The 27819-nt window shown below is 42.6% G+C and overlaps 1 protein-coding gene across 1 annotated transcript in view; it reads right to left on the bottom strand.

Moving 5' to 3' along the window:
• kif6 (kinesin family member 6) overlaps positions 1-27819 on the bottom strand; it is a 431738-nt gene that overhangs the window by 19017 nt on the left and 384902 nt on the right. Inside the window, exon 19 of the mRNA XM_052024853.1 lies at positions 18998-19095. Coding sequence (XP_051880813.1) covers positions 18998-19095 — 98 coding nt within the window. The remainder of the gene's footprint in view (positions 1-18997; positions 19096-27819) is intronic.

The following is a 27819-nucleotide window of genomic DNA, read 5'->3' as shown; positions in this document are numbered from 1 at the left end:
AATGGGTAGCAGTGTTATCCTATTGGCCAGCACTGAACTCCCAAACCAGACACCACGTCAAGCTCCGTCACTGCAGATTACTGAATGGATAGAGATGATTCTAGGATATCTCAAAGCATTCTTGAAAAAAATTAATGTCACCATCGACATAGGTATTGCTGGCCCGTGACAACTCAAAATGGAGAAGGAGCATTTGGGATGGGATTTAGAACCTTGGGTCCAATATCGATGCACAATAGAAAGCATCCTATCTGGATGTATCATGGCTGGCACATTCCAGGCTGCAGGAGTACGTGCTGAGGGACGCACTGAAGCTGGGCACAGCCAACGCAAAGGCTCGGTGGGGAAGGACTACAGTTTAGGGTTCTTCTGCCACTGGAGAGGGAGGGGCGGGGTCAGGGAGAAAGCCTCTAAATATTGTAAATACGGGACCAGGTAGTTTCCAGGGAGCCACACATGTGGCATCGGTGCTGTTTTTCTATATAAAAAGGTAACACCAATGAATGATCTGTACAAGAATGTAAAGGCTTGCACTGTTTTGTAATTGTATATAGTTTGTCTTTTATTATGAATAAAGTTTATTTTGTAAAAAAAAACTGCTCTGCCCAGGACCGCAAGAAACTGCAGAGAGTTGTGGACACAGCCCAGTGCATCACAGACACCAGCCTCCCCTTCTTGGACTCTGTCTTTACCTCTCGCTGCCTTGGTGAAGCAGCCAGCATAATCAAAGACCCCACCCACCTGGGTCATTCTCTCTTCTCTCCTCTTCCATCAGGTAGAAGATACTGGAGCTTGAGGGCATGTACCACCAGACTTAAGGACAGCTTCTACCCCACTGTGATAAGACTATTGAACGGTTCCCTTATACAATAAGATGGACTCTGTCCTCACGATCTACCTTGTTGTCACCTTGCACCTTATTGCACTGCACTTTCTCTGTAGCTGTGACACCTTACTCTGTACTGTTATTGTTTTTACCCGTACTACATCAATGCACTCTGTACTACCTCAAAGCATTCTGTACTAACCCAATGTAACTGCACTGTGTAATGAATTGATCTGTACGATCGGTATGCAAGGACAAGTTTTTCCACTGTACCTTGGTACAAGTGACAGTAATAAACGAATACCAAGTAAGTCATCATCGATCTCAAGGGACCGACAAAGAAGAAAAAGAAGACTGGTATGCAACAAAGGTATCAGCCACCTAAAAACTACTATTTGCAGCTGCTATTAATCCAAACTCATGTAAATTAAATCCAATTACTTTGGTAAGACAACAGACAGTAATGTAAATCTGCTGGTATTAGCAACGGTTGCACTCCATTTCATTCTGAAGCTAGCAGCCAAATGTCCACCAGATGGCAGTTCCAGCACATCCCCTGGTTTTGTGCCTCAGCAAACTATGTTCGAGAAGGAAGACGTATACATAGAGAGACTTCCATAACCACAACATCCCAAAGCAATCTACAGCCAACTTTAAAGTGGGGTCACTGCTGGAAATACGGCAGCGAGTTTGTGAGCGGAGAAATTCTGGAAGCATACGTAGTGAGTGCAGAACAAGTATTGGTCAGCGCTGAAGAAGTCCCATACTGGACTGTCAGCCTAGAGTTCTGTGTACAAGTCTATGGGTTGGGGTTTGAACCCACAAGGTTCTGACTCAAAATCATGTACGTCACCCCGCACGCCACAACTGATCATTTGCAGTAATCGATAAGCCAAAGTTTGTGGATGCTGGAAAGCTGAAGTAAAAACAGAAAATGCTGGAAATACTCAGCAAGGCAGGCAGCATCTGTGAAGAGAGATATAGAGCTAATGTTTTAGGTTTATGATTTTTCCAGACAACTCATAATTTGCATGCAGTTTCCTGATTGATCCCAATGTACTTTAGACCTACAGTTTATATGCAAGAAAATGCTGGAATCTGGAGCAAGACACAAGATGCTGGAGGAACTCAGCGGGTCAGGCAGCATCTGTGGAGGGAAATGACCAGTGGACATGTCAAGCCAAGACTCTGCATCTGGACTGAAAGGCAGAGGGGAGACGGCCCATTATAAAAAGGTGGGGGGAAGGGGTGGAGCAAGAGCTGGCAGGTGATAGGTGGATCCAGGTGAGGAGGGGTGATAGGCAGATGGAGGAGGGGAGGGTGGAAATAATGTCAGAAGCTGGGAGGTGATAGGTGGAGGCGACAAAGGACTAAAGATGATGGAATCTGTTAGGAGAGGAAGGTGGAGCGTGGAATCCGGTGAAGGAGGTGGGGAGGGAACATGGGAACAGTGCTTCTTCATGTATGGTTATTCTGTTGTTAGGGGTAAGGAGGAGGGCTGCTGTGACTTTCACACCCTGTGGAAGAGCCCTACTCTCTAATTATTCCAGAACGCCGGTGGGAACTCTCTGGAATTTATCACTGGCGTTCTGGAATAATTAGAGAGTAGGCGGTGAGCTACAACAGACTATTCATCCAGGGAGGAAAGGAGCTGAGTAACTGGGAATCAAAGGTAAACCTATTCTTATCCATCATGACATCTGCACATAATCACAGACACGCTCCAGTGATATCAGTAAAGAACAGGAACACTTGTTTTCCAGAAATCAGCTGATGAGCTTAGGCTCTAGTGTTACCCATTCTGGAGACCACATACACAAAGTCAATGTCATTATAGGGGCACTTTAACCATCACAGCATGTTTTGCTTCATGGGTATTTCTCTTGCAGAGTGATGTAGTGGTGCCTCTCTCCTCTTCAGAGCAAGCCTGGAATTCCTAGACAGCCTCCCATCCAAGTACTGACAAGAACTGAGTCTCTTTAAGTTCTGGAGACTGTGTTCACTGCAAAACATCGAGCCATTAAACTTGCACCAGCAATATCAATCTATGGAGATATATTTGAGGATGATATATAAAAAGACATATTTGTCTAGAAATTATTTCACGTGCTACTGTCTTTTATGGTTTTTGATGTTTTCTGGAGTAGGACGCATGACTTTTCTGTCTGAAGCGAGACTGACTGGAAGTTAGACCAGGCATTTTCTCGTGAAGACTGTGCAAATGATCTTTAGGTCCTGTGCAACTCTTGTTTGAAGCATTGTTGGGAGAAGTTGGGCACATTTCTCCAAACCAGTCATTGGTCTATCATGGCAGCAATTTTCACAGTACTTCGTTCCACGCAACAGGACGATTTAAAAGCCCACTCTCACATTTTAATTAACATAGTTTAGAACAAATAGATCATTGTGCCATTTACTTAGCATGCATATACATCACCTGGAATCCTCTTTGCCTCCTCACTGCCCACACTGTTACCTAGCTTTATCTTATCAGCAAACTTGGATTGATTATACTCGATCCACTCATCCAAACCATTGATATGGAGAGAACATAGAACAGTATAGCACAGGAACACCAGAGGCTAGAGCACTGATCCCTGCAGCACCCAATTGGCCCCAGGCTCCCAACATAAAATGCTTTCTATTCTCTCTTTTCTGTGCATTAGTCCAGTCCTTAATCCATGTAAGTATATTACACCCAAAACAATGTTCAAACTTTATTTAATTATCTCTTGGGTCGCATTTGGCCCATATTCCTCTATACCTTTCCTATCCATGTAGCTGTCTATGTTTTGTCTTTCAAACATTTTAAATGCACTCACCTCTACCACTTCCTTTGGCAGCTTGTTCCATATACACACCACCCTCTGTGTGAAAAACTTGCCTCTCAGGTCCCTTTTAAATCTTTCCCCTCTCACATTAAACCTATGCCCTCTAGTTTTAGACCCCCCCTACCGTGGGGAAGAGACTGTGACCATCCACCTTATCTATGCCCCTCGTGAATATGTTTATTGATGATACGGAATTGGGTGGCAGGAGGATGCACAAGAAAATAGGAGCAGGAGTAGGCCACTTGCCCACCTCAAGCCTGCCCCGCCATGCAATACGATCATGGCTGATCTATCCCAGGACTCATCTCCAGTTCTGTGCCAGTTCCCCATCATCCTCAATCCCCTGATTTTTCAAAGAATTATCTCCCTCCACTTTAAATACTTCTAATGATCCGGCCTCCACAACCCTCTGGGGCAGAGAATTCCAGAGATTCACCACTTTCTGGGAGAAGGAATTTCTATGTATCTCGGTTTTAAACAAGTGGCCACTGATCTTAAAACTACGTCCCCCTCATTCGAGATTCTCCCACTCGTGGAAACATCTCCACATCTATCCTGTCATGCCCTCTTAGGACTTCTTTTGTTCCAATGACATCATTCTTCTAAACCAAAGAATACAGACCCAACTTGCTTAGCTTCTCTCGATGATCACCACCTCCACTGGTTTTCCTTTATCTGTTCTACTAGTTACGTTCTCAACAAAACCCTGGAAAAGTTTGTCCAAAGCAATTTCACTTTCATAAATCCATTTTGATTTTGTCTATCTCCATTGATATTTACTAAGTGTCCTCTTATCAGTAACAAACTCCAGTATTTTCTCTGCTAAAGATGTTAGACTAACTGGTCTGTAGTTCCCAGCTAACTCTCTCCCTTCTGTTTTAGTGGCATTACATTTGCCACCTTCCAATCTGCACGAACAGTTCCATAATATCTATGATCCTATGACAATTAATGCTTTCATTATTTCCACAGCTCCTTCTTTAACTACCCTGAGATGTCGATGAACAGGTCCTGGGGATTTCTCAGCTTTCAGTCCGATTAATTTCTTCGGCATTTTATTTTAACTAATAATAATTTCCTTTAATTCCTCTTTTTCATTGGATTCTTGGTTCCCTTGCAGTTTTGGGGAGTTTCTTGTGCCCTGTTTCATGAAGACAGAACCAAGTTATTTCTATATTCCCTATTATAAATTCTCCTGCTTCTGACTGTAATGGATCTACACCTGTCCTTGCTAATCTTTCTCATTTTATATACGTACTTGCAGACACTTTCACAGGTGGCACAGTAGCGTAGTGGTTAGCGCGACGCTATTACAGCGCCAGCGATTGGGGTTCAATTCCCGTCGCTGTCTGTAAGGAGTTTGTACATTCTCCCGTGTCTGCGTGGGTTTCCTCCGGGTTCTCTGGTTTCCTCCCACATTGCAAAGATGTACGGGTAGGTTAATTTGGGTTTAAAATGGGCGGCGTGGACTTGTTGGGCCGGAAGGGCCTGTTACCACGCTGTAAATAAAATTTTTTTTAAAAATTCTTTTTATGTCCAAGCAAGCTTATTTTCATGCTGTTCTCTTATGCCTTATTACTTTCTTAAGCTTATTGCTCATTACTTATTCCTCATTGCTCTCTTAATCAATCTTTTGGTCTTTTTTTTTCCCTGAATAAACTGCTTCCAATCCTTACTTGCGACTTTTTCTGGCAACTTTATGTGATTCCTCACTGGATCTAATACTACCCTTAACTTCTTTTGTTAGCCATAGTTGGGTTGTTTTTCTTTTTGTGTTCTGACGCTAGGAGGAAGTGCATAACTGTAACAGTTCCTACATTCACTCTTAATTATTAATCATTGCCTATCCACCGTAATGCTTTTCAATGAGGCTTTCCAATTCATCACAGCTAACCCAATCCTCGTACCTTTGTCCTTAATTTGAATAGATTAAGACTCTAGTATTGGCCTAACTACTTTACTTTCCATCTTAATGAAGAATTCTATCACGCCGTGCTCACTCTTCCCTGAAGGAATACACAGTAAAAGCTCATTAACCAACCCCTTTGCATTGCACTGTACCTAATGCAAGATAATCTGTTAGCTCTTCAACATACTAGTCTACAAAACTCTCCCATATTCCACTTCAGGAATTCATTCTCCATTGTATTATTGCTGATTCAGTTTGACCAGTCTATATGCAGATTAATATCAAGTTGAGTTTATTGTCACATGCACAAGTACACGTATGCACAGGTGCAATGAGAAACTTACTTGCAGCAGCATCACAGGCACACAGCATCAGATAAGCAGCATTCACAAGAGAAACTTAAATTAAACATAAATTATACACTATTTTTACAAGAAAGAACACAATTAGAACAAAAAAAAACAAAGTCCATTTTAGTGCAAAGTGATCATAGTGTTGCTGATCTGCAGCGATTAGGGTTGTGCAGGTTGGTTCAAGAACCGAATGGTTGAAGGGAAGTAGCTGTTCTTGAACCTGGTGGTGTGGGACTTGAGGCTTCTGTACCTCCTGCCCGATGGTAGCTGCGAGAAGATGGCATGGACCAGATGGTGGGGATCACCCATGATTACTGCAGCATAAGAACTTATGGAAGAGTAGGCACGAAGCCCGATATGGCTTATTCCTATTTCTATATCTTATGTTCTTAGACCATAGGAGATAGGAGCAGATTTAGGCCATTAAGCCCATCGAGTCTGCCCCGCCATTCGATTATGGTTTTTTTTCTCAACCCCATTCTCCTGCCTTCTCCCCGTAATCCTTAACCCCCTTACCAATCAAGAACCTATCAATTACTGCCTTAAGTACACCCAGTGACTTGGCCTCCAGAGCCCTCAGATTCCACAGATTTACCACCCCTTGGCTGAAGAAATTCCTCTTCATCTGAAAAGGGACGTCCCTTTATTCTGAGGCTGTGCCCTTGGATCCTAGATTCGCCTACTAATGGAAACATCTTCTCCACATCCACGCTATCTAGACCTTTCAGTATCTGGTAGGTTTCAATGAGATCCCCTTTCATCCTTCTGAACTCCACCGAGTACAGACCCAGAGCCATCAAACGCTCCTTATATGTTAAGCCTTTCATTCCCGTGATAATCCTTGTGAACCTCCTCTGGACCTTCTCCTTATCAAGGTCTGGAAACGCTCATCCAACTCTGCAGCTGATCTCAAAAATACAGATTCTGGATGCACTTGGCATCATTCAAAGAGATTGTAAGGTGTTGGTCTTCAGAGGGTCTTGGGCAAACTTACCGAAGAAACACTGACAGTTAATATGCAGCTGCAACAAATAATTAGGAAAGCGAAAAGAAACCAAGAGGATTTAACAATAATGGTAAAGATATCTCACTGAAGTTATATAGAGCCTTGGTGAGACGGCAACGGGAATGTTATGCACTGGTGTAGTCTCCCTAACTAAGGAAGGATATACTTGTGATAGCGGAAATCCAATGAAGGTTCACCAGATAGTCCCGGGGAGAGAGATGTTATCCTCTGGGGAGACATTAAGCAGAATGTGCATTTAGAAGAATGAGAGGTGATCTCATTGGAACAAACAAGCTTCTTAAAGGACTTGACAGGGTAGATGGAGGCATGGTGTTTCCATTGGGGTGTCTAGAACAAGGAGCACACACTTAATTGGACAGAAATGAGAGTGTGGTGAATCTCTGGAATTGTCTACCCAAGAGTACTATGGAGGCTCAGTTGCTGAGTATGCTTAAGACAGAGATCAAAAGATTTTTGGAAATAAGTGGAATCAAAGAAAATGGGTTAGGTACAAGAAAGTGGCACTGAGGTAAAAAGTTAGTCATGACCTTATTGAATGGCAGAGCAGGCGTGAGGGGTAAAATGACTGTCTCCTGCTTCTGTTTCTTATGTACTTTTCCAGGTGCCATGGAAATGTTCATCCGTCTTTGCAACTGATCTCACAAATGAAGATTACAGGCAGTTTCCAGAGGTGCTCAGCATTGTTACACAAAGAAGGCATGATGAAGAAACAAACTAGGAAGGAATTCCTTAAAGAGCTTCATCTCACACAGAACATATCATGACCATACTCTTTGTGTGAAATGAACCAGATCTCCAGATGGGCAGGGATTCTCAAAGATAGTGTCCTATCCTATAAGGGTTCATGAACCAAGCAAATGGTTGGGTGATGAAGGGTCTTCGACCTGAAGTGTGATCTCTGTTTCTCTCTCCACAGATACTGCCAGACCTGCTCAGTGTCTCCATCATTCTTTGTTTTTATTTCAGATTTCCAACATCTGTAGTGGTTTTTTATCTTCAGTTTCCGTTGGATTGCACGCAGCTGCAAGTGATGCAGAATCAGCATTGACTTTGGTTTCATCTCCCAACATCCTTTCAACCATATTCCACATCTGACGAAATTTATTCATCAGTAATGGATCAGAGGTAGGGGGATGGACATACACTAGGCAGTTCCTTTGAGTAGTTTGAGGTTCTGATGCCACAGCTTTGAGAGGCAGCTGGTGTCCATGAAGGATGACCATGATGATCTCTTTCCCTGGAAGGCTTGTACCTTTTTGCCATGAAGAGGTGCAGGCTGAAGTAGCTAGCTGTGGGCACAGGTAAGGGCATTGCCTGCGTAGCAGTGCCGTGGAGAAATGATATAAGGTGAGAGGGGAGAGATTTAATAGGAACCTGAGGGTCAGCTTTTGGATAGGAAAGGTTTAGAGAGATATGGACCAAACACGGGCAGATGGGACTAGCTCAGATGGGAATCTTGGTCAGTACGGACTGATTGGGCCGAAGGGCCTATTTCTGTGCTGTATGACGCTATAACTCTATGCACTCCACAAAGCCGGTGGAGCTCTCCTGATTAGCAGATATTAATATTTGCTGATCACACGATCCAAGTCTCTTGACCCATGCTAACACCGATGACTAAATCCTGCAATTTAGCTGTCTGCTCCCTGAGGGCAACAGTGCTCTCCTGGTTGTCAGCTCTCATTTAAATCGAAGCCAGGAGCAAAATGACTTCTAGGCAGGTGACTCTCAATGAGAGGGTTATTTTTAAAAAGCCATTAACTGGATTAAAATAAATTAGTGAGGCCTAGAAATTTATCCCTGGTCTCTAGCTCTAAATACAGTATATCGAAACACCAGTTTGTTGTACACTTGACACTGAAATTTATTCCATTGAAGCTGAACAGATGAGCTTCAGAGATAGAGAACGATGCACTGATACAGCACCTTGGTGATATAGAACAAAAGCAAAGAACAGTATAGCAGAGGAACAGGCCCTTTGGCTCATGATGACAAATTAAACTAATCCTTTCTGCCTGCACATGATCTATATCCCTCTATTCTCTGCATATTGATGTGCCCATCTAAAAGCCTCTTGAATGCCACTATCATATCAATTGGGATGCATTTCTAGGCAGTAATGTCATAGAGTCAGAGTTATACAGCATGGAAACAGGCCCTTTGGTCCAACTCATCAATACTGACCTAGTGGCTTATTTGAGCTAGTCCCATTTCCTTGTGTTTTGCCAATATCCCTCTAAACCTTTCCTATCCATGTCCCTGTCTAAATGTCTTTTGAACTTTGTAATTGTGCCTGCCTCTAGCACTTCCTCTAGCAGCTCATTCCACATACCTGCCACCCTCTGTGTGGAAAATTTGCCCCTCAGATCTCTTCTAAATCTCCCTTTCTAACCTTAAATCTATGCCCTTTAGCTTTAGACTCCCCTATCCTGGGAAAAAGATTGTGACCATTCACCTTATCTGTGTCCCTCATGGTTTTATAAACATTTATAAGGTCACCCCTTAGCCTCTTCTTCTCCAAGGAAAGGAGTCCCAATTTATCCAGTCTCTCCTTACAACTAAGCCCTCCAGTCCTAGTAACGTCCTTGTGAATCTTTTCTTCACCTTTTCTAGCTTAATGATGTCCTTTTAAAATGACACAAAATAATTCCACAAAACCAAGAAGAGTGATTTTACAATAAGATACAGTGTTATTTTACCACATCAAGCAGAAAACCTTTCAAATATTGATCAGAGTAATTTAACAGTACTTGCCTGAATAATTTTACAACTCAGTAGGATAGATTGATATGAACCCATTACTGTTATAATATTTGCATCTTACTGATGCATAAGCTAATTTCTAAATTATTTGAAGATCTTGTACTTGTGCACATCATTAAATATTGTAAGGAAAGTTAATGGGTTATGCTAAAGATTAAAATCGGTGAAGTAATCATTGGAACAGCTTCCAAATGCTTTCTACCATTTCAGTTCGTCAGTCCAACTGCTGGGAAGGCTATTTATTAAGTAGCATTATGCTGCTGCTGTTTTTTTTGGATTACAGTCACAAAGGAAGTTGCTTTCACATAAACACGTCTTGTGAACATGACACGGAACGACATTGCTTAAAACACAAAAATAATGAAACAGTATAACTTGCAACGCGGCACAACTGATTATAAACAAGAAAAATGGACAAATGCCACCAGGCTCATAAATCAAGAGGCACCCGTTAGTACAGAGGGGGGAAGATTTCTCCTGCATGATTGTGGCAGCAAAATTTACAACTTATCCCTAAACTAGGAGGAAATCGTCCAGCAGTGTACATGTTGAAAGTGACATCGTTCTCTAATCCATCTGGTGTTTCATCCTCATCTCTTGCCAACTGCACTCTTAAGAGACTATTATTCCTCTCTTTGCTATCCTTCCTTTCCAAAGCTGCTGACTCCTTACTGGAGTTTAGTTTCCACAGCACGAGAACACAACCAGGTCAGCAACACAGGAGCAGATTACTGGCAAAGATTCACGGCACTGGCACGTGAGCTGGGTAATACGAGGGCAGGGAGACCGTGCTACACAGGAGTGAGCTGCTGGCACTGGAATAGTGTACTGGCATTAAAGCAGCACTGAGCTAGCAATGAGGCAGGGAAGGAGCACAGGAGCATTGACACAGGAGAAGTTATTGGCGCAGGATCACTGTGCACGGAGGAAATGCACTGATGCAGAAGCTGGGCATTGGTGCACAAGCAGAATAGTCAATGACCCGGTCACAGCCTTACCATTGTAAGCAATGGAATATTATTTTCTAACATACAAGGAGGCCATTTGACCCATTGAATGTCTGCTGGCCCACACAGCATGCACATCAATCCCATTTCTCTGTAACCTATTCTCTCTTGCATGCCTATCAACTCCCTCCTTATTCTCCTAATACCTACATACACTGGGGGTAACTTACAGGAGACAATTAACCTCCCAACCGGTACACCTTTGGGATGTGGGAGGAAACCAGAATCCTCAGGGGAAATCTATGCGGTCACAGTGTGAAGTTGCAGACTCCATACAGAAAGCACCAGAGGTCATGATTGAACCCTGGGTTGCTGGAGCTTTGAGGAACCAGCACTCCTTAATGTACTACTGCACTACTCCATGTGGCACTTTGAACGTTGGGAAATCATGGCACGAGTAACAGCCCTACAAACAAATTTCCACTTTGGCTTTACACCTCTAATTGTCTACCTGCAATGCACCTCCCTGTAGATGTGACACTTAACTCTGTATTCTGTTATTGTTTTTACCCTGTACTACCTCGATGCACTGTGTAATGAATTAATCTGTACGAACGGTATGCAAGACAAGTTTTTCACTGTACCTCGGTACAAGTGACAATAATAAACCAATACCAGTACCAATAATAATGAAGAGTTGCAAATCTCCATTGGAGTATCAGAAGATTAGGGTACAAAGAACAGATCTTAAATCTACAACCTAATTTAGTGGCCAGTGACACTATCCCAAGAGGATCTGGTATCGAGCTGACCCTCATGGTTGCACCCAGAGCCTGAAATGGACCAGAATAAATTATGTTAGGCAGCACAGTGGTGCAAACTAACAGAGCTGCTGCCTCACAGCTCCAGTGACCCAAGTTTAATCCGAAACTCTGGAGTTTGCATGTTCTCCCTCTGACTCTGTGGGTTTCCTTTTGGTATTCCGGTTTCCTCCCCCATCCTAAAGATGTGTGGGTTGGTAGGTTAGTTGGCCACTGTAAACTGTCTCCAGTGTGTGGGTGAGTGGTAGAACGTGGGAGGCGCTGATGGGAATGTGAGGAGAATAAAATGGGTGAAAATAGATGCGACACACATAAAGGAGCTGGAGGAACTCAGTGGGTCAGGCAGCATCTACGGAGGGAATTGGACAGTCGATATTTTGGGTCGAGACCCTTTATCAGGACCGGAAAGCAAGAGGGGAGATCGCCAGTATAAAAGGGTGGGGGGAAGGGGTGGAGCAAGAGCTGGTGGGTGATAGGTGCTTGATGGTTTGCCTGAACTCCTTGGACTGAAGGGCCTGTTTCTGTGCTGTATCTCTCTGTGACTTGATGACTCCACATTGAGGCTACAGGATCCGCAACACCAACTGGTGTCTGCCTCTTTTAGTTCTTAGTGGGAAAACTGATGAAGAACTAATGCTGACTGTACTACTATAAACACTATTAACGACCTTCGAATTAGTTGCCAAACTGTATTTGGAGTATGATGCTGTTAGCAGAGATTTCACAAAGGTCAGCCAACATCCCTTTAAACCATCCAGACACTCCTTCATGCTACAAGAGTTGAGACAACAACAGACATATTTACCCTGTGGTCACCTGAACTTGGAACAATAAAGTACCCCCAATCGCCAGAAGTACTTAAGGAAGTCCAGGACAAAGCACTTCATTCACCAACCTGCCAACTGAATCCTTTTCAGCACCACTGCAGTTTCTGCATCTACCATGGACAAAGGCTTCTTCAGCAGCACCTCGTAGATCTGGGGCCTCTGGAATCTAGAAGGACAAGGGCAACAAATGCAAGGGAACACCACCATCTTCAAGTTCCCCTCCAAGTCACACACTACTCTGACTTGGAAGTATATGGCCATTCCTACTCTGCTGCTGAGTCAAACTCGTGGAACTCTTCACTGAACAGTGGAGTGGAAGGGCCTTCACCTAAGGGACTACAGTGTTCATACTTCATTAGCACACCTTTAATTTTAAATATGTTTGGCCCAGAGTTACAGACTCCACTTCTGGCCTGTGAAATATGCTGAGATGATTTATGCACCCAACGTTGTTTTGCTCAATCAACACATTTACATGGAGGGATCTGGATGATACACAGGAGGAGGACATTTAGTATAAATCAAGATCAGCACAACATCGTGGGACAAATGGCCTGTCCAGTGCTGTACTGTTCAATGTTCTATGGGGACACCAAAGACAGTGACAATATTTATTGCCCATGGCTATTATGAGGAGAGACTAAGGGATCTAGGGCTTTAATTTTTGGAGAGGAGGAGGATGAGGGGAGACATGATAGAGGTATACAAAATATTAAGGGGAATAGATAGAGTAGACAGCCAGCGCCTCTTTCCCAGGGCACCAATGCTCAATACAAGAGGGCATGGCTTTAAAGTAATGGGTGGGAAGTTCAAGGGCGATATCAGAGGGAGGTATTTTACTCAGAGAGTGGTTGGGGCATGGAATGCGCTGCCTGGGGCGGTGGTGGAGGCAGGTACATTGGTCAAATTCAAGATGCTGTTACATAAGCATATGGAGGAATTTAAAATAGAGGGATATGTGGGAGAAAGGGGTTAGATAGTCTTAGGTGAGGTTTAAAGGCCAGCACAACATTGTGGACCGAAGGGCCTGTATTGTGCTGTACTATTCTATGGCTCACTTGCCCCCAATCTGAGGAGATTATGAGTCAACCCACATTGTGATTCTGGACTCACATTTCGGCTAGACTGCGTAAGGATGGCAGATTTCTTTCTTTTAAGGACATTATTGAATGGGATGGGTTTTTACAACAAGCTGGTGATTTCATGGCTGTCATTACTGGCTGAGCAGTTTTTTTTTAATTCCAAATGTAATTATTTGATTTAAATTCTCCAGCTGATGTAATGGGGATTTGAACTGATATTTCTGGATGAATGATCCAGAAATCTATCAAGTAATCTAACCAGCATCATGGAATCAATAACAACAATAATCTGCATTTATACAGCTCCTTTAATGTTAGTCCGAGGTACCTCAGAGTAACTTTATGAAACGTACTCTGACACTGAGCTACAAGAGGAGATGTTTGAACAGGTGACCAAAGACTTAGCCCAAGAGGTAGGTTTAAGGAGTACCTGGAAAGAAGATTTAAGGAAGCAATTCCAGAGTTTAGGAGCTGGGCAACTGAAGGAAAAGGCTCCAGTAATACAGCAAAGGAATTCAAACTGCTAAGTGAATATATGCAGTTTGAAGCGGAGTTCTTCTAAGTACACCTAGGTGATCTAAACAAGACTATTAAAGGTCCCAAGGGTCTTTTTGCTTGACTTCCTTGGATATTATCTGAAACCATAAAATCTCTACAATAATCCCAAACTGACAACTGCAATTCCAGTCCTTTGTCATTTCAACACAGACAACAAAATTACTGGTAAATGGTATTGAAATGAAGTGAAATGTTATTTCAGGACTTTTTCATTCATTTTAGTCACTGTTGGTGTGATCTCAAAAGAAACATAAGCATTAAAACTCAATAGGGCAGGGAGCAACTTAAGTAAAAAACTAAACCCATCTCCCCCTCTTCCCTACCATTTTCATCAAGCTACTCTGTCTCCAAAAATACCTATAAATAACACTCTTGACAGAATATTGCAACACATTAAACCAAGACGCCATCTGTCTCTTCAGCAGCATATTAAAAGTCCCATGACAGTATTCCAACGGAAAACAAGGCGTCCTCTCGATGATCTGCTGATGATCCCTCCCAGCTGTTTGATGTGTGTCTTTGTTTGCCATGTTGCCCCTAAAATAATAGTTATTGCATATCTGAAGTAATCCACTATTTGCGAGGCACTTTGGGCCAATTCCAAGAGACTCGATATGACACTGTACAACAGCAGGTTTTTTTTTGTTTATAGCCCTGAACAATTTAATTAGACCACAATATCTTTTCTTTTCCAACATCTTTATTGCCTTATTTCTGCTTTTGTTTCTTAGTGCTATTTGTGGGAGAGGAACTCAAGATTTTCTTGATTTGAAAAAAGTCCTTTCTTATTTCACTCTAATTTTAGACGAAAGAAGCATAAGACATAGAGATTTAGGGGTCTATTTAGGATTTACCAAAAAAAAACAAGTACAGGAAAGTAACTGAAAAAGCTAATGGAATCCACCCCATTAATTAAACATCTTAAAACACCTTGGTTAGATTGTCCCTTGATCTTATACACTCAAGGAAATGCAATGCAAGCTTATGAAATCTATCCTTGTAATTTAACCTTCAAGCCTTTCTCATTGGTGTCTAAGTTGAGGCTCACAGTTGTGATCTAACTGGGCAGGCTACCAGTCTTTGGCATCATTAACAAGGCAAGGATTTACTCAGTTGTGTCATTGAGTCCCTCATGGGTATAGCCCTCCCCACTATTGACAGCATCTACAGGAGGCGCTGCCTCAAGAAGGCAGTATCTATCATCAAGGATTCACACCATCCAAACCATGCCCTCTTCTCGTTGCTACTGTTAGGCAGGAGGTACAGAAGCCTGGAGTCCCTCACCACCAGGTTCAGGAACAGCTACTTTCCTACAACCATTAGGTTCTTGAACCGACCTGCACAACCCTAACCCTACCTCAGCAACGGAACACTACAGACTACCTCTTGCACTGCCATGGACCTGTCTCTTTTTTGCACAGGATTTTTTCCTCTCTCTCTTCATTGTCTCATATAATTTATGTATAATTTATATTCTGCGTGTTGTCTGTACCTACGTGCCTGTGATGCTGCTCCAGCCAAGTTTTTCATTGTACCTGTGCCTTACCGTACTTGTGCACGTGACAATAAACTCAACAACTTGACTTGACCACAGGGAAGGAAAAAAAGTGAGGAGATGGTCAAACCCATAGGATAGCTCTTGAGTATTATGAGGAAGGATGCTGGGCCCAAAAAACCCATCAAATTCTTTAGCCAGTATACAAGCAGAAAAGAGAATGGTAGCCTTTCAATGTTAAAGTAGCAAGGACTACTGAAACACCTTGATAACTTACAGTAGTGGCACTGCTACAATAAGCGCTCGCAACTGTGAGTTTTCTGAAGTGAGTGCTTTCACACTCAGACTGGCAGGTAAGCCAAACACTTCTCAAAGCAATTTAAAATACCAAATCTCGCTAAGAATGACATGTGCAGGTACGCTCTGTACACCATTTGTTTGCATTCATCTCCATCCACCTCAGTACACAGATATGCCTGCCCTTGTGTGCTCTTTGGCCAACTGATGCATTTGTATAAATGCCAGAGAAACTACTTTAATGCTGTGGTCCTTCAGAAACTTGTGGCTCTTAAGTTTGAAAACCCAAAGTGGAGGGTTGTAAAAACAATCCCAGATTCTAGGCATCTCCTATAAGCCACCAATGTTTTATTTGATGATCGTATATTTTACTTTTCATGCTGCTACAGAAGGCTGCATTGCCCTGCATATGGCTGTTGAGTTAGAAGCTATAGCTTGATTTAAAAGAGAACTGGATAAGTATTTAAACAGGGACATAGGCAAGGTAAGGAATGGGGAATAGAGCAAACAGATCCCACTGAAGAGCTATCACTGACAAGCATAATGGATGATTTGCTTTCTTCAATGCTCTATTTCCAATCCTTCTAACAAAGACCTTTTATGTTCTCATGATCCTTCCCAGCATAGAAGGATCGTTTCTTTTTAATTTTTTTTTATTTACAGCGTGGTAACGGGCCCTTCTGGCCCAATGAGTCTGTGCTGCCCATTTTAAACCCTAATTAACCTACCCGTACGTCTTTGGAATGTGGGAGGAAACTGGAGCACCCGGAGGAAACTCACGCAGACACAGGAGAACGTACAAACTCCTTACAGACAGGGGCGGGAATCGAACCCCGATCGCTGGTGCTGTAATAGCATCGCGCTAACCGCTATGCTACCGTGCCGCCCCACTGTTTGTTCACTGTTCGTGGTCCCATCTTTTGAGTCCTATATGCTCTCTGAGGCAGAAGTATAAGGTAATATGCCATTATTCCGAAGAACTGCAAAGGAGTTACCTCCCATGTCCTGACTGGTATTTATTTAATATAACCAAAAACAAGTTATCAGGTAAGATCACTTTGTGGGAACTTGTTGCACATAAACTGGGTACCCTATTTCCCTCAGTACACCAGTGACCTTACTTCAGATATACCTTGGGACACAAGAGACTGTGGATACTGGAAATCTGGAGCGATGCACAAAGAGCGGGAGGAAGTCAGCAGGTCAGGCAGCATAGATGCTGCCCGATCCACTGAGCTCCTCCAGCATTTTGTGGGTAGCTTCAGATATACTTTATTGGCCATAAAACGTTTCACGACAACCTGAAAGAAGGGTGCTAAGTAAATGCAATCTCCCTAATTTGCGGTAATGTTATTCATATATTTCCCCTGCTCATAGTCCAAAATCTAGCAAATTTCAATGCATAGCCACACCAAGAGAGAAAAAGAGTGAATTAACATTTACTACGTCCTCAGGGGATTGCCACTGAAATTCATGAAATTTGAAATGCAGCTGCAAACCAGAACAGCCAGTTTGCTTTCTACAAAGAGCAGTAAGTTCTACAGAGTCCGGTTAACCTGTTTCATCCAGTGCTGGTTGAGCGATGAACATTGGCTGGGGAAAACTGTTGCTACCCAGTAACAGGCGGATAAAAGGGTGACATAAACCCACCACGCTTCACTGCGGTGCAATGGGGAGGGCAAGATGAATATTTTAAATAAGTGGTGCTTTCTCATAACTTAGACCAAAGCATTCTTCCACACTCTGGTAATTTTCAAGTTTTAAATAATTGCATACACAAACTAATACTGATTACTGCACTCATGAGAAAATAGTTCATCCAACAACTTCAAACAAAAGCTAATATCAGGTCCAGCAACTATTTAATCTACAAAAATTCCATTCCTGCAAACTTCCTGTTCAAATATTATTTCAATTTTAAATTTAATGAACTACTTATAGAAGGAGACTAGCCATCAGAACCCCTTTTGAAAAGGCAATCTCATTATGTGTGCTAATGAGTTATTCTCCAGGGAATGTCTCAATGGGTTGGGTGGTAATGAGTTGCCTTAAACTAGACAATAGGTGCCAGTATCAATCCTTGATTGTGTTCGGTTAATCGGTCCTTGGAAATCTCATCCCTCTGCCAGGTTTTGAGAGTTGACTGAATGTTTTGTGTGAGGAAGCTGCTGAAGTGTTTGCAGAGATTCACCTTTGCACAAGCGACATTCTGATGTCAAGTAGAGTGAGGGAAGACTTCTTAGAAAGTAAGGAGTGCTTTGGGGTGCATTCGGGTTGTTAATAATGATATTTAAATTAGTACTGGATATTAGTACTGCAATATTAGTGGGTGAAGTAAGCTTAGGGGCTGGATATTCTGCAGTAATTGACTCCCACAAAGCAGAAGTCAGAAATGAAACACAATATTCCCCACGTACATGCTGTGGTTCCAACAGTGTTCAAGAACAATCCAAGATGCTCAATCAGCCAGGAAGAAGAGGCTGCATGATCAGCACTTCAACCACCACCTTCAACATCCACTCCATCTACAACCAGTGCACTGTGGCTGCTGTACGTACTGTCTAATGGACCATTGCAGTAACGCTGAGGCGTCTTTTGCAGCACTGTCTAGAGCCCTGAAGGTCAAGGGCAGGAAATGCTGCCACCTCCAAGATCCCCTCCAAAGCCTTATACCAGACTGGTTTGCAGGAATATCATTGCTCCTTTGTTGCTGCTGGGTCAAAGTTCTGGAATTTCCTACCTATCTATGGCATGAGAGTGCTTTCAAGCAGATGAGTTCAAGAACATGGAGAAATTAGAGACGGCCAGTAAGGATTAACCTGAGCTGTCAACAATGCCCACAAAATGAGAACAAAGAAATGAATAAAACTACACATGAATACTGCCAAAATAGTTGGGGTGGACATCAGCATGAATGCCTATGCCTGCCTTAGGTATGCTTGCAAAGTGTTAATATGTTATTTAATCACTAAAGACCCTCACCATCCGGGACATGCCCTCTTCTCGTTACTACCATCGGGGAGGAGGTACAGAAGCCTGAAGACCCACACTCAATGATTCAGGAACAGCTTCTTCCCCTCTGCCATCAGATTTCTGAACAGTCCATGAACAGTACCTTGTTATTCCTTTTTATTTTGCATTATTTATTTTTGTAACTTATAGTAACTTTATGTCTTTGCACTATACCACTGCTGCAAAACAACAAATTTCACGTGATTTAAGTCAGTGATAATAAATCTGATTCTGATCCTGATCTCTCACCTGCTGCTGTGAGCATTCCTCAGGGAGGGTGTCGGAGTCACAGAAGAGGTCTTCCAAGTATTCTGGCAAATGGCCTCAGACAGCTGTTCCTGCTGGGCCTAAAGTAATAGAGTGAACACAAAATGGTAAAACATTAGTGCGATTTTTTTAAAAAAACAAAGTTCCACCACCTCGGGTAGCAAGGCAAAATCACAGAAGCTGCTGAGAGAAGTGCTCAGTGTCGGGTCGGAAGGGCAGCTTTTGGGTTTCAGCCCTCCAATTAACATGTGCAGGTGCTAGGAGCACTCCAGTATGCACACACTTTAAGCTTTAGAGAGGACATCTGGAAGGATTTAACTTCAAACTTAAAGCTACTGTCGGTGAACCTGATAATAAATGTTTTCCAAAGAGAATTCTGATTTCAGGACTTGTTTCCCCTAAGGAGAAAGTAATTGCTTGATGGATATTGTCCGAAACAGAACATTCTAGAGTAAGTGTAGCATTTCTACATCACATTATATGGTACATAGCTTTTCACCTAAAGTCCTTATGCTTCTATGTGCTTGTGGCAACATGGAAGTCATTCTGAGTACATCAGATCACACTGCCAATCACTTCCAGGTTGAGTAGTGGTCTTTGGATGCACCTTAACTGTACAATGATGCCATTTGGTGCGCAGTGGCTATGTTTACCAGTAGTAACTGGCTGTTCAATGTGCAAACCAACGACTAGCACTCTTCACTCAAAGGAAGACAAGAGCAAGTCAGCAAGCAGACTGAGGGATCCCCCACTGTCGCATTGATGGTCTGCCCACGGCCTCTGTCACATTCATTTTTCTGTGCTGAACTTTTGCCCGAAGGCAACACGGTCATGGAATCTCAGGGCAAATGCTATGATTACTGGCCGCTCAATGAGCCCATACCTCGGCTTTTTTGAACCAACCAGCTTAGCAACACTATAACCACTTTGATCACTTTGCACTGAAATGGACTTTTTTTTGTTCTAATTGTGTTCTTTCTTGTAAAAATTGTGTGTAATTTATATTTAATTTATGCTTTTCTTGCAAATACTGCTTATATGATGCTATGTGCCTGTGATGCTGTTGCAAGTAAGTTTTTCATTGCATCTGTGCATACACGTACTTGTGCATACACGTACTTGTGCATATGACAATAAATTTGACTTTGACTTTGTTACTGATCCAACCCCAGAGATGAATCTAATGGCATAAGTGGGAGAGGAAGAATTCTATTGTATCAGCACCTGTCTAAGATACTTTCCATGTGTATCCATGTGCAGTTGCTAACTGTAACTCTCTGTTAGGGAGTCCTTTGCAGATTTGAAGGAATGTTTATCTTGAAAAACCTACAAAATAAACACCTATAAAAGAGGTGGGGAAAACTACTTGAAAGGGCCAGGCTGCCTTGATTGCCACTTTAACTACAGACGGTTAGCTAAGGTTTGTGTTGGAATAACAAATTACATTGGGTCACAGTCCTGCTCATCATGGTGGGTGGGCAGAACAGACCATCGCTGTTACAGTAGACAAGTGTAACAGAGATCACCACATCATTCCCAAGGCCAGCTCTGGATGATAGCAGATCCGGTCATGCACATACTGTAACACCAATGTGACTCATTTTAAATTGTAATTTCCGGTGGGAGAAAGGTATGTTTCAACAAAAACAAAATCTTAGCTATCTTTTAAACCTTCGCACACATTTCTCCCTTTGCAATTCATAACAGTCAGCTGCTCACGATGAGGTCTTTGCGATGGATGGATGTTGACCAAAATAAAGTCTTCACTGAAGGCTCAGCTTCAAAGTTTTATTGAACTTGATTGAAAACACACAGTTTAAAAACCTCTCTGGAAGTTCAGTGTTCAAAGGGTTCAAAGCAATATTGAACTGACTTTAATAAATCACAAAATAATCTGCTTCAGCACATCAATTTTTGGTTTCTCAGGCAAACCTACCATTGCCCCAAGAGAGCGTTTTGAATGCAGATTTGCAAGGGAACTCCAGCTCATGGGATCATCATACAAATACTGACTGTTAAACTAAGAGATAGTATATCTATAAAGGGGGATACATTAAAAACAGGACAAAAATGTAAGTGATTTTAACTATCCAAACATATTCTGAAATGGAGAAATATTTCTGATAAGCAATTGTATTTTTTCCATCCGAATTTTCTCCCCCCTTTCAGCATTCCAAAGGAATTGTGTCCTCTTCCACCTCCACTAATACCCACTGCCTTCCCTCGGCACCTTCCCATGCAACCACAGGAGATACAATACCTGCCCTTTTACCTCTCCCTCCCCTCTATCCAGGAACCTAAATACTCTCTGCATATTAAGAAACTTAGTGTACTTCATTCACAGCTCGCAATGTGGCCTCCTTTACATCTGGGAGACAAAACGCAGTTGGGGTTACTGTTTTGCAGAACATCTCTATTCACTCAGTAAGCATGACCACAAGCTTCCAGTTGCCTGTCACACTCTCCCTCTGACCTCTTTGCCTCTGGCCTCCTACACTGTTCCAATGAAGCTCAACTAAAGCACTTCAAGGAACATCATCTTATTTTTCAATTTCACACATTACAGCCTTTCCACAATGAATTCAACAAACATATATAATCTCTACCCCCAGCATTTTCCTTTTCGATTTCTAATATTCACCGTATGCTGTTAATTTCAGATAATTATTGTGCAGATAAATCTTCTCCAGACTGACCTATGTTTCCCTTACTTATCCTTCTTTCATCTTAACTACCATACATTTCAGCATTTAATCTCGCCTAACCTCTTTCTCTGCATAGAACATAGAACAGTCTTAGAAATTGTTTTATCTCTTGACTTTTCCCATTTCTGATATAGAGTCATCAATCTTTAAAGCTAACTCTATTTTAGTTCAAGATAGGAGGAAGGACTGGTTAATCTCTAGGCACACAGGATGATAGAGGTTGGGAGCACTGTTTCCAAAAATGCCAATTCATGTTATGTCAATAGTTAATTTTAAACCTGAAATTGCTATGGTTCTGATTAAGGGATATTGGGAAAAGATGAGATATTGAGTTGGGTCACAATTAACTCTGCTCCTGTCTTGAATTTATATCATTTCTCTTCCGGCCCTCTCTCTGAGCTCATCTTGTCCTAGAGAACCAGCCTCTGTCCCTTTGATTCTATCCCCACTAAACTGTTGACTATTCAACTTCCCTTCCTGGTCCCCATGTTAGCTACTTTGTTCAAGCTTCTTCCTCCTCAGATATGGTCCCTCTTGTCTTAAAATCCGCAACCATCACCCATCTCAGCAAAATCAGAATCTCTGAGTCCCAGCCTTGCAAACCACTGCGGAAAAGCAAACTCTTCTTATTTTTGAACTTGCGGATGACCCCCAATTCCAAGCTCATTCTAGGACCATGGTTAAATTCCTTCAATCAAGCTCCCTCCTTGCCACAGTACCTCTGCATATGAGGAAGGGGCCAGACAGTTGGGATGGATCCTTGGGGCAGAAAGGGGAAGCAATGCTGGAGATGCACTGATATATTTTGATAGGTACAATGGGCACAGCAGCTGTCTCAAAGCTCCAGTAACACAGGTTCGATCCTGATCTCCAAAGTATCTGTGTGGAGTTTGCACATTCTCCCCGTGACCGTGTGGGTTTCCTCCAAGTGCTCTGGTATTCTCCCCACATAATGTTTGAGGGTTAATCAGGTTAATTAATTGGTCGCTGTAAACTGCCCCTAGTGTTTATTCATTCAAGGGATGTGGGCTTCGCAGGCTGAGCCAGCACTTAATTGCCCATCCCTGGTTACCCTTGAGAAGGGGGTGAATGAGCTGCCTTCTTGAACTGCTGCAGTCCTTGGGGTGTGGGTCTACACACAATGCTTTCAGGGAGGAAGTTCCAGGATTCTGACCCAGCGATGGTGAAGGAACAGCAACATATTTCCAAGTCAGGATAGTGTGTGCCTTTGAGAGCAACTTCGTGGGTATAGGTGAGTGGTAGAATCTGGGGGGGAGTTGATGGGAATGTTGGGAGAATAGGTTACAGGGAAAATTAGTGGGGTAATGGGATTGCTCTGTGAGCTGGCACAGGCACAATGGGTAGAATAGCCTTATATGTCAAAATGAAATGTGGAAATAGGTAAGAGTTGAACCAAATGAAGGCAGTCCCACTAAAAAGAGCGAGATGTACTGCAGGAAAAGCCATGAAAGATTGTGTCAAAGATTACAGGAACATAGTGAAGAAAGATAGTGCACTACTGCAAATCTAATTTCTGACAACTTGGGCTCTTCACTGTTGCGGCACTGATTGGAAACTCAATTGGACGAGTTCAGGTATGAAGCTACTAGAAAATGGGGCATTGAGGCTGTGGTAACATGTTCAAGAATGAAGAAGATAAATTTCAAGACACAAAAGGTATTGAGAGGTACAGGGAATGAGCAGGAATATGGTATTGAAATAGATGATTACAAAGTTGAAAAGACATTTGGACAGGTACAGGGATAGGAAAGGTTTAGAGGGATATGGGCCAAACACAGGGAAATGGGAGTTGCTCAGAGTAGTCAACTTGGTCAGCATGGACGGGTTGGGCCAAAGGGGCTGCTTCCATGCTGTATGACTCTATGATCAGCCATGATCATAGTGAATGGCAGAACAGATTCAAAGGGCTGAATGGCCTCCTTTTTCTGGTTTTCTTTCTACGTTTCTATTGAAGAGGCTTTTCGTGAAATCACACGAATACTATGACTGTGGAACATGATCCCTCCTTGAAATTCTCCACTCCAATGCCTCTCCTCTGTGGTGTAGTTGGGTGGGACTATACTCTCTTACTTTCATATTTACTTATCCAGCATGGGCAAAAAGTTACTGGCATTGTCTTCTCTTTCTACTTCCATACCATTAACTCTAATGCCCCCATTCCACATTATAGGATTATATCTTAGTCCGTTCTGAATTTTCCTCTATGTGCTCCCTCTGAGTAGCATCATCTGAAGCCACAATGTCAGGCCTCATGTTAACACAAGTGGCACATAGATTTACCTTACCACCACGTTCCTCAGCTCTTGTAATGACCCCAAAACTGTCAAGACTGCTTGAAGCACTTCCAACGTTGGCTAAACAGAAGTTCCTTCCAAGTTCTGGTTAGACCAAAGTTATTGCCCACCTTCCACTCTCCTTATAATCCGAGCTGAACAACCATTTGAAGTAAACCAGGCTGTTCACAACTTCTATCTTGTTTTTGATCCAAGAATGAGACCACTTTAATGCATTTCCTAGTTGGCCTTCCTCAGTCTATCCTGTGTATGCGAGATATTTCAAAACCCTTGTCTCTATGCCCTAACTGCTATCAATTATTTACCTACCGCCCCTCTGCTCAGTGTCCTGGTTCAGCATTGCTTCAACTTTAAAAATCTCAACCTGGCTTTCCAATTTCTTGATGGCCTTGCTGCCTCCGTCTCCATACTTTCCTCCAGCCCTTCAAGTTATCTGTGCTGCCCCCAATTCTGGGATTTCATACATTCCAAAATTTAGTTAATGCCTTCAGCAACCAATGTCTTCGGTTCTGAATTTCCCTCCCTGAACCCCTATGTCTCGTTTCCTCCTTTATGATGTTCCTTAAAATCCACATCTTTGAAAATGATCCCAAGAAATCCACTCTCCAAATCTCCATGTGTCCTAATATCTCATTTATGGACCTCTTGTACGATAAGATGGACTCTTGACCTCACAATTTACCTTGTTTTGGCTTTGCACCTTATTGTCTGCCTGCACTGCATTTTCTCTGTAACTGTAACACAGTATTCTGCATTCTGTTATTATTTTCCCTTGTACTACCTTGATGTACTCATGTGATGAAATGATCTGTATGGAAGGTATGCAAAACAAAGTTTTTCACTGTACCTCAATACATGTGACAATAATAAACCAATTTATTTACCAATTTTTTTGTGGCTTGGTGCAATTTCATTTTTTAATGACATTCCCCTGAAGCACCTTGGGTCAAGAAAGGTGGTACAGTAATGAAAGCTGTGATTGTCGACATTAACTATCTCAAGGTCCTGATAATACTTTCAAGCGCTGTGAGGCCGTGAGGCCATAAAACCATAAGATATAGGAGCAGAATTAGGCCCAGACACTCAGTTTGTCAGCAGAAGCACATTGTTACTTACTGGTCTACAAATTTCTACGGATGTACACGGGAAACTATTCTGACTGGTTGCATCACGTTCTGGTACAGAAACTCCAAGGAACAGGATCCCAAAAGGCTACAGACAGTGGTGGACTCAAGCCAGTTCCATCAAGGGTACAGTTCTCCCCACCATTGAGGACATCTACAAGAGGTGACGTCTCAGGAAGGCAACATCCATCATTAGGGACCCCCACTATCTGGGCCGAGCCCGCTTCTCATTGTTGCCATCAGGCAGGAGGTACAGGAACCTGAAGTCCTCAAGGTTCAACAGCAGCTTCTGCCCCACTGCCATCAGGTTCTCGAACCGACCTGAGAACCCTAACATGGACTATATTTCTTTTCTCTCTCTCAACTTGCACTGGTTTCATCATGTTTATTTTGTCGTGTAAATTATGTATAATTTGTGTTAATTTAAGTTTATGTTAACATGTTTGTAATGTACTGTGCTGCTGCTGCAAAAAGTTAATTTTCATGGCATTTAAACCCTGCATATGTATGCCTATGGCAATAAACTTGAACTGTTCTCACAGTTCACTCCCAGTCATCTTTTCTTTTATATTTCGACTTAACTGGGTGACAAACAAAAAGCTGCATTACACACAGGTGTTAGTATTGTTTCAGTGATAGCACATTTATCAAGACAGACATGAGTTCAAGTCCGATTCCTTTGACACGAAGATGTCATCTACATTAACACTTTAGTGCTGAGTCCCTGGATGTGCTGCTGTTCAGAGGGATATTAATCATCTTGCAAATAAAAGTAGAAGATACCATGAGATTAACTGAAGACAAGAAGAAAACAAAAGTAGGAGCAGAAGGCCAAATGGCCTCTTGATCTTGCTCTGCCATTCAGTAGGATCATGGCTGATCTAATTGTTGGCTCCAACTCCACTTTCCTGCCTGATTCCCATTCTCCTTGATTCCCCAAATATCAACCTACTTTAGCCTTGAAAGTATATTAATGACTCCAAATCGAGGACATCTCCAAGGATTTGTGGCTACTATTGGTCCTTCAACCAACATTGGTATATAAGTGTCTACACTTCATCGACAGTCGCCGAGTTCAGACTGCTTTGAGGCTGTGACTAATGCCGTATAAGGCAAGCCATTCCTTTAATGTAAAGGGAAGAAAATATTCATCAGTAACTCCACTTTCAGATTATAGTTTGGTCTCTTGATCTATGTGCTGCCTCTGAGTGACATTCTCAAACGGCACAATGTCAGGCTCTTCACCTAGATTTACCTGACAACTACTTTCTTCAATTCCTTTAATGGCCCAAAACAATGCAGCGACACTGCCAAGTGTGCACAAAAGTTGAGATATCTTTATTGGTCACATGTACATCGAACCACACAGTGAAATGCGTCTTTTTACGTAGTGTTCTGGGGGCAGCCCACGAGTGTTGTCACGCTTCTGGCACCAACATAGCATGCCCACAACTTCCTAACCCATATGTCTTTGGAACGTGGGAGGAAGCCAGAGCACCCGGAGGAAACCCACGCAGACACGGGGAGAATGTACAAACTCCTTGCAGACAGCAGCCGGAAGCGACCCAGTGTACTTGGAGAGTCACATTCAGCTGCACAATTAAATCTTGAGGCTCAAAGGATGACAGCTGCCAATTTTGTTTGCCTATAGAGCTTCCTAACTCTTTCACAAGATGATTTTGATTGTATATGATCTCCAGTCAGAAGCTGCGACTGGGCTGGTGGGTGGGAAGATGGTGACTGACAAGCCTTGGGCCACTGGACTCAACAGCTGAACGCTGTAATGAGATGATAAGGTAGGTGCTCTAGGAGTCTTGGGCCAACTTGACCACAGACCTTTGGTCATCTAAATCTGCGAGAAGAAATGCTCTAAGTTTCAGCAAGCATAAAGTAGAAGCCAACTGATGAAGAGCTTGGAAGTGACCCTGAGAAATTCATTCTCCAAACCCTCATTGCTGCTCCATGCAGAACGTGTATAAGCTTCCAGAAGAACTGTTCCCTGATGACACAGCCAAAATCAGAAGCTTGACAGTATTGAAATTGCACTTGCTTAAACTTGCGTTCCACAGTATGTGTGGCACAGCACATTAAGTGTATTGATACACATCATTTGCCACTGATAAAAGCCTGGCCTGGCACTTGGAAATAAGGTATATTGAACTTGCTCAGATCCTACAGAATCATAGAATGGTTGCAATGTGATTTTTGTGGAGATAGACCGCTGCTGGGTTTTATTGAGCCAGATTTTTTTTGTAGACTAATGAACTGTTCCTTATCTGACCAGACCACGTCACAAAACCTGATCCATTGGTAAGAGAAACGAGGCTGCGATCATGCAGAAATCAATTGCTGTGTTAAATTACTGGGCACCAGAAACACATGGCAACACTTAACATGAAATGTACCAAAAAGAAATGACTGTGAGGAATCCTGCCAACGTATTATTTTAAGGTTCTTCATTGTCCCAGTACTCATACTGGGCAGAGATGTTATGTCTGAAAAACACTGAGCCTTTGAAGGATAACTGTATCCTTTCCTAGCAGCTGGAAGGCTATGTAGCATAAAAGTTAGTGTGCCGTAATCAGCACGGTAATGAATAGTGGAACAGGAATGCGGTTGGTGCTCTGGATAGGACCATGTCTCACCTGCTTTGCATTTCT

This window comes from Pristis pectinata, chromosome 10, assembly GCF_009764475.1.
Source record: "Pristis pectinata isolate sPriPec2 chromosome 10, sPriPec2.1.pri, whole genome shotgun sequence".
NCBI classification, from domain to species: domain Eukaryota; kingdom Metazoa; phylum Chordata; class Chondrichthyes; order Rhinopristiformes; family Pristidae; genus Pristis; species Pristis pectinata.
This window is presented reverse-complemented; position numbering and strand designations above follow the sequence as displayed.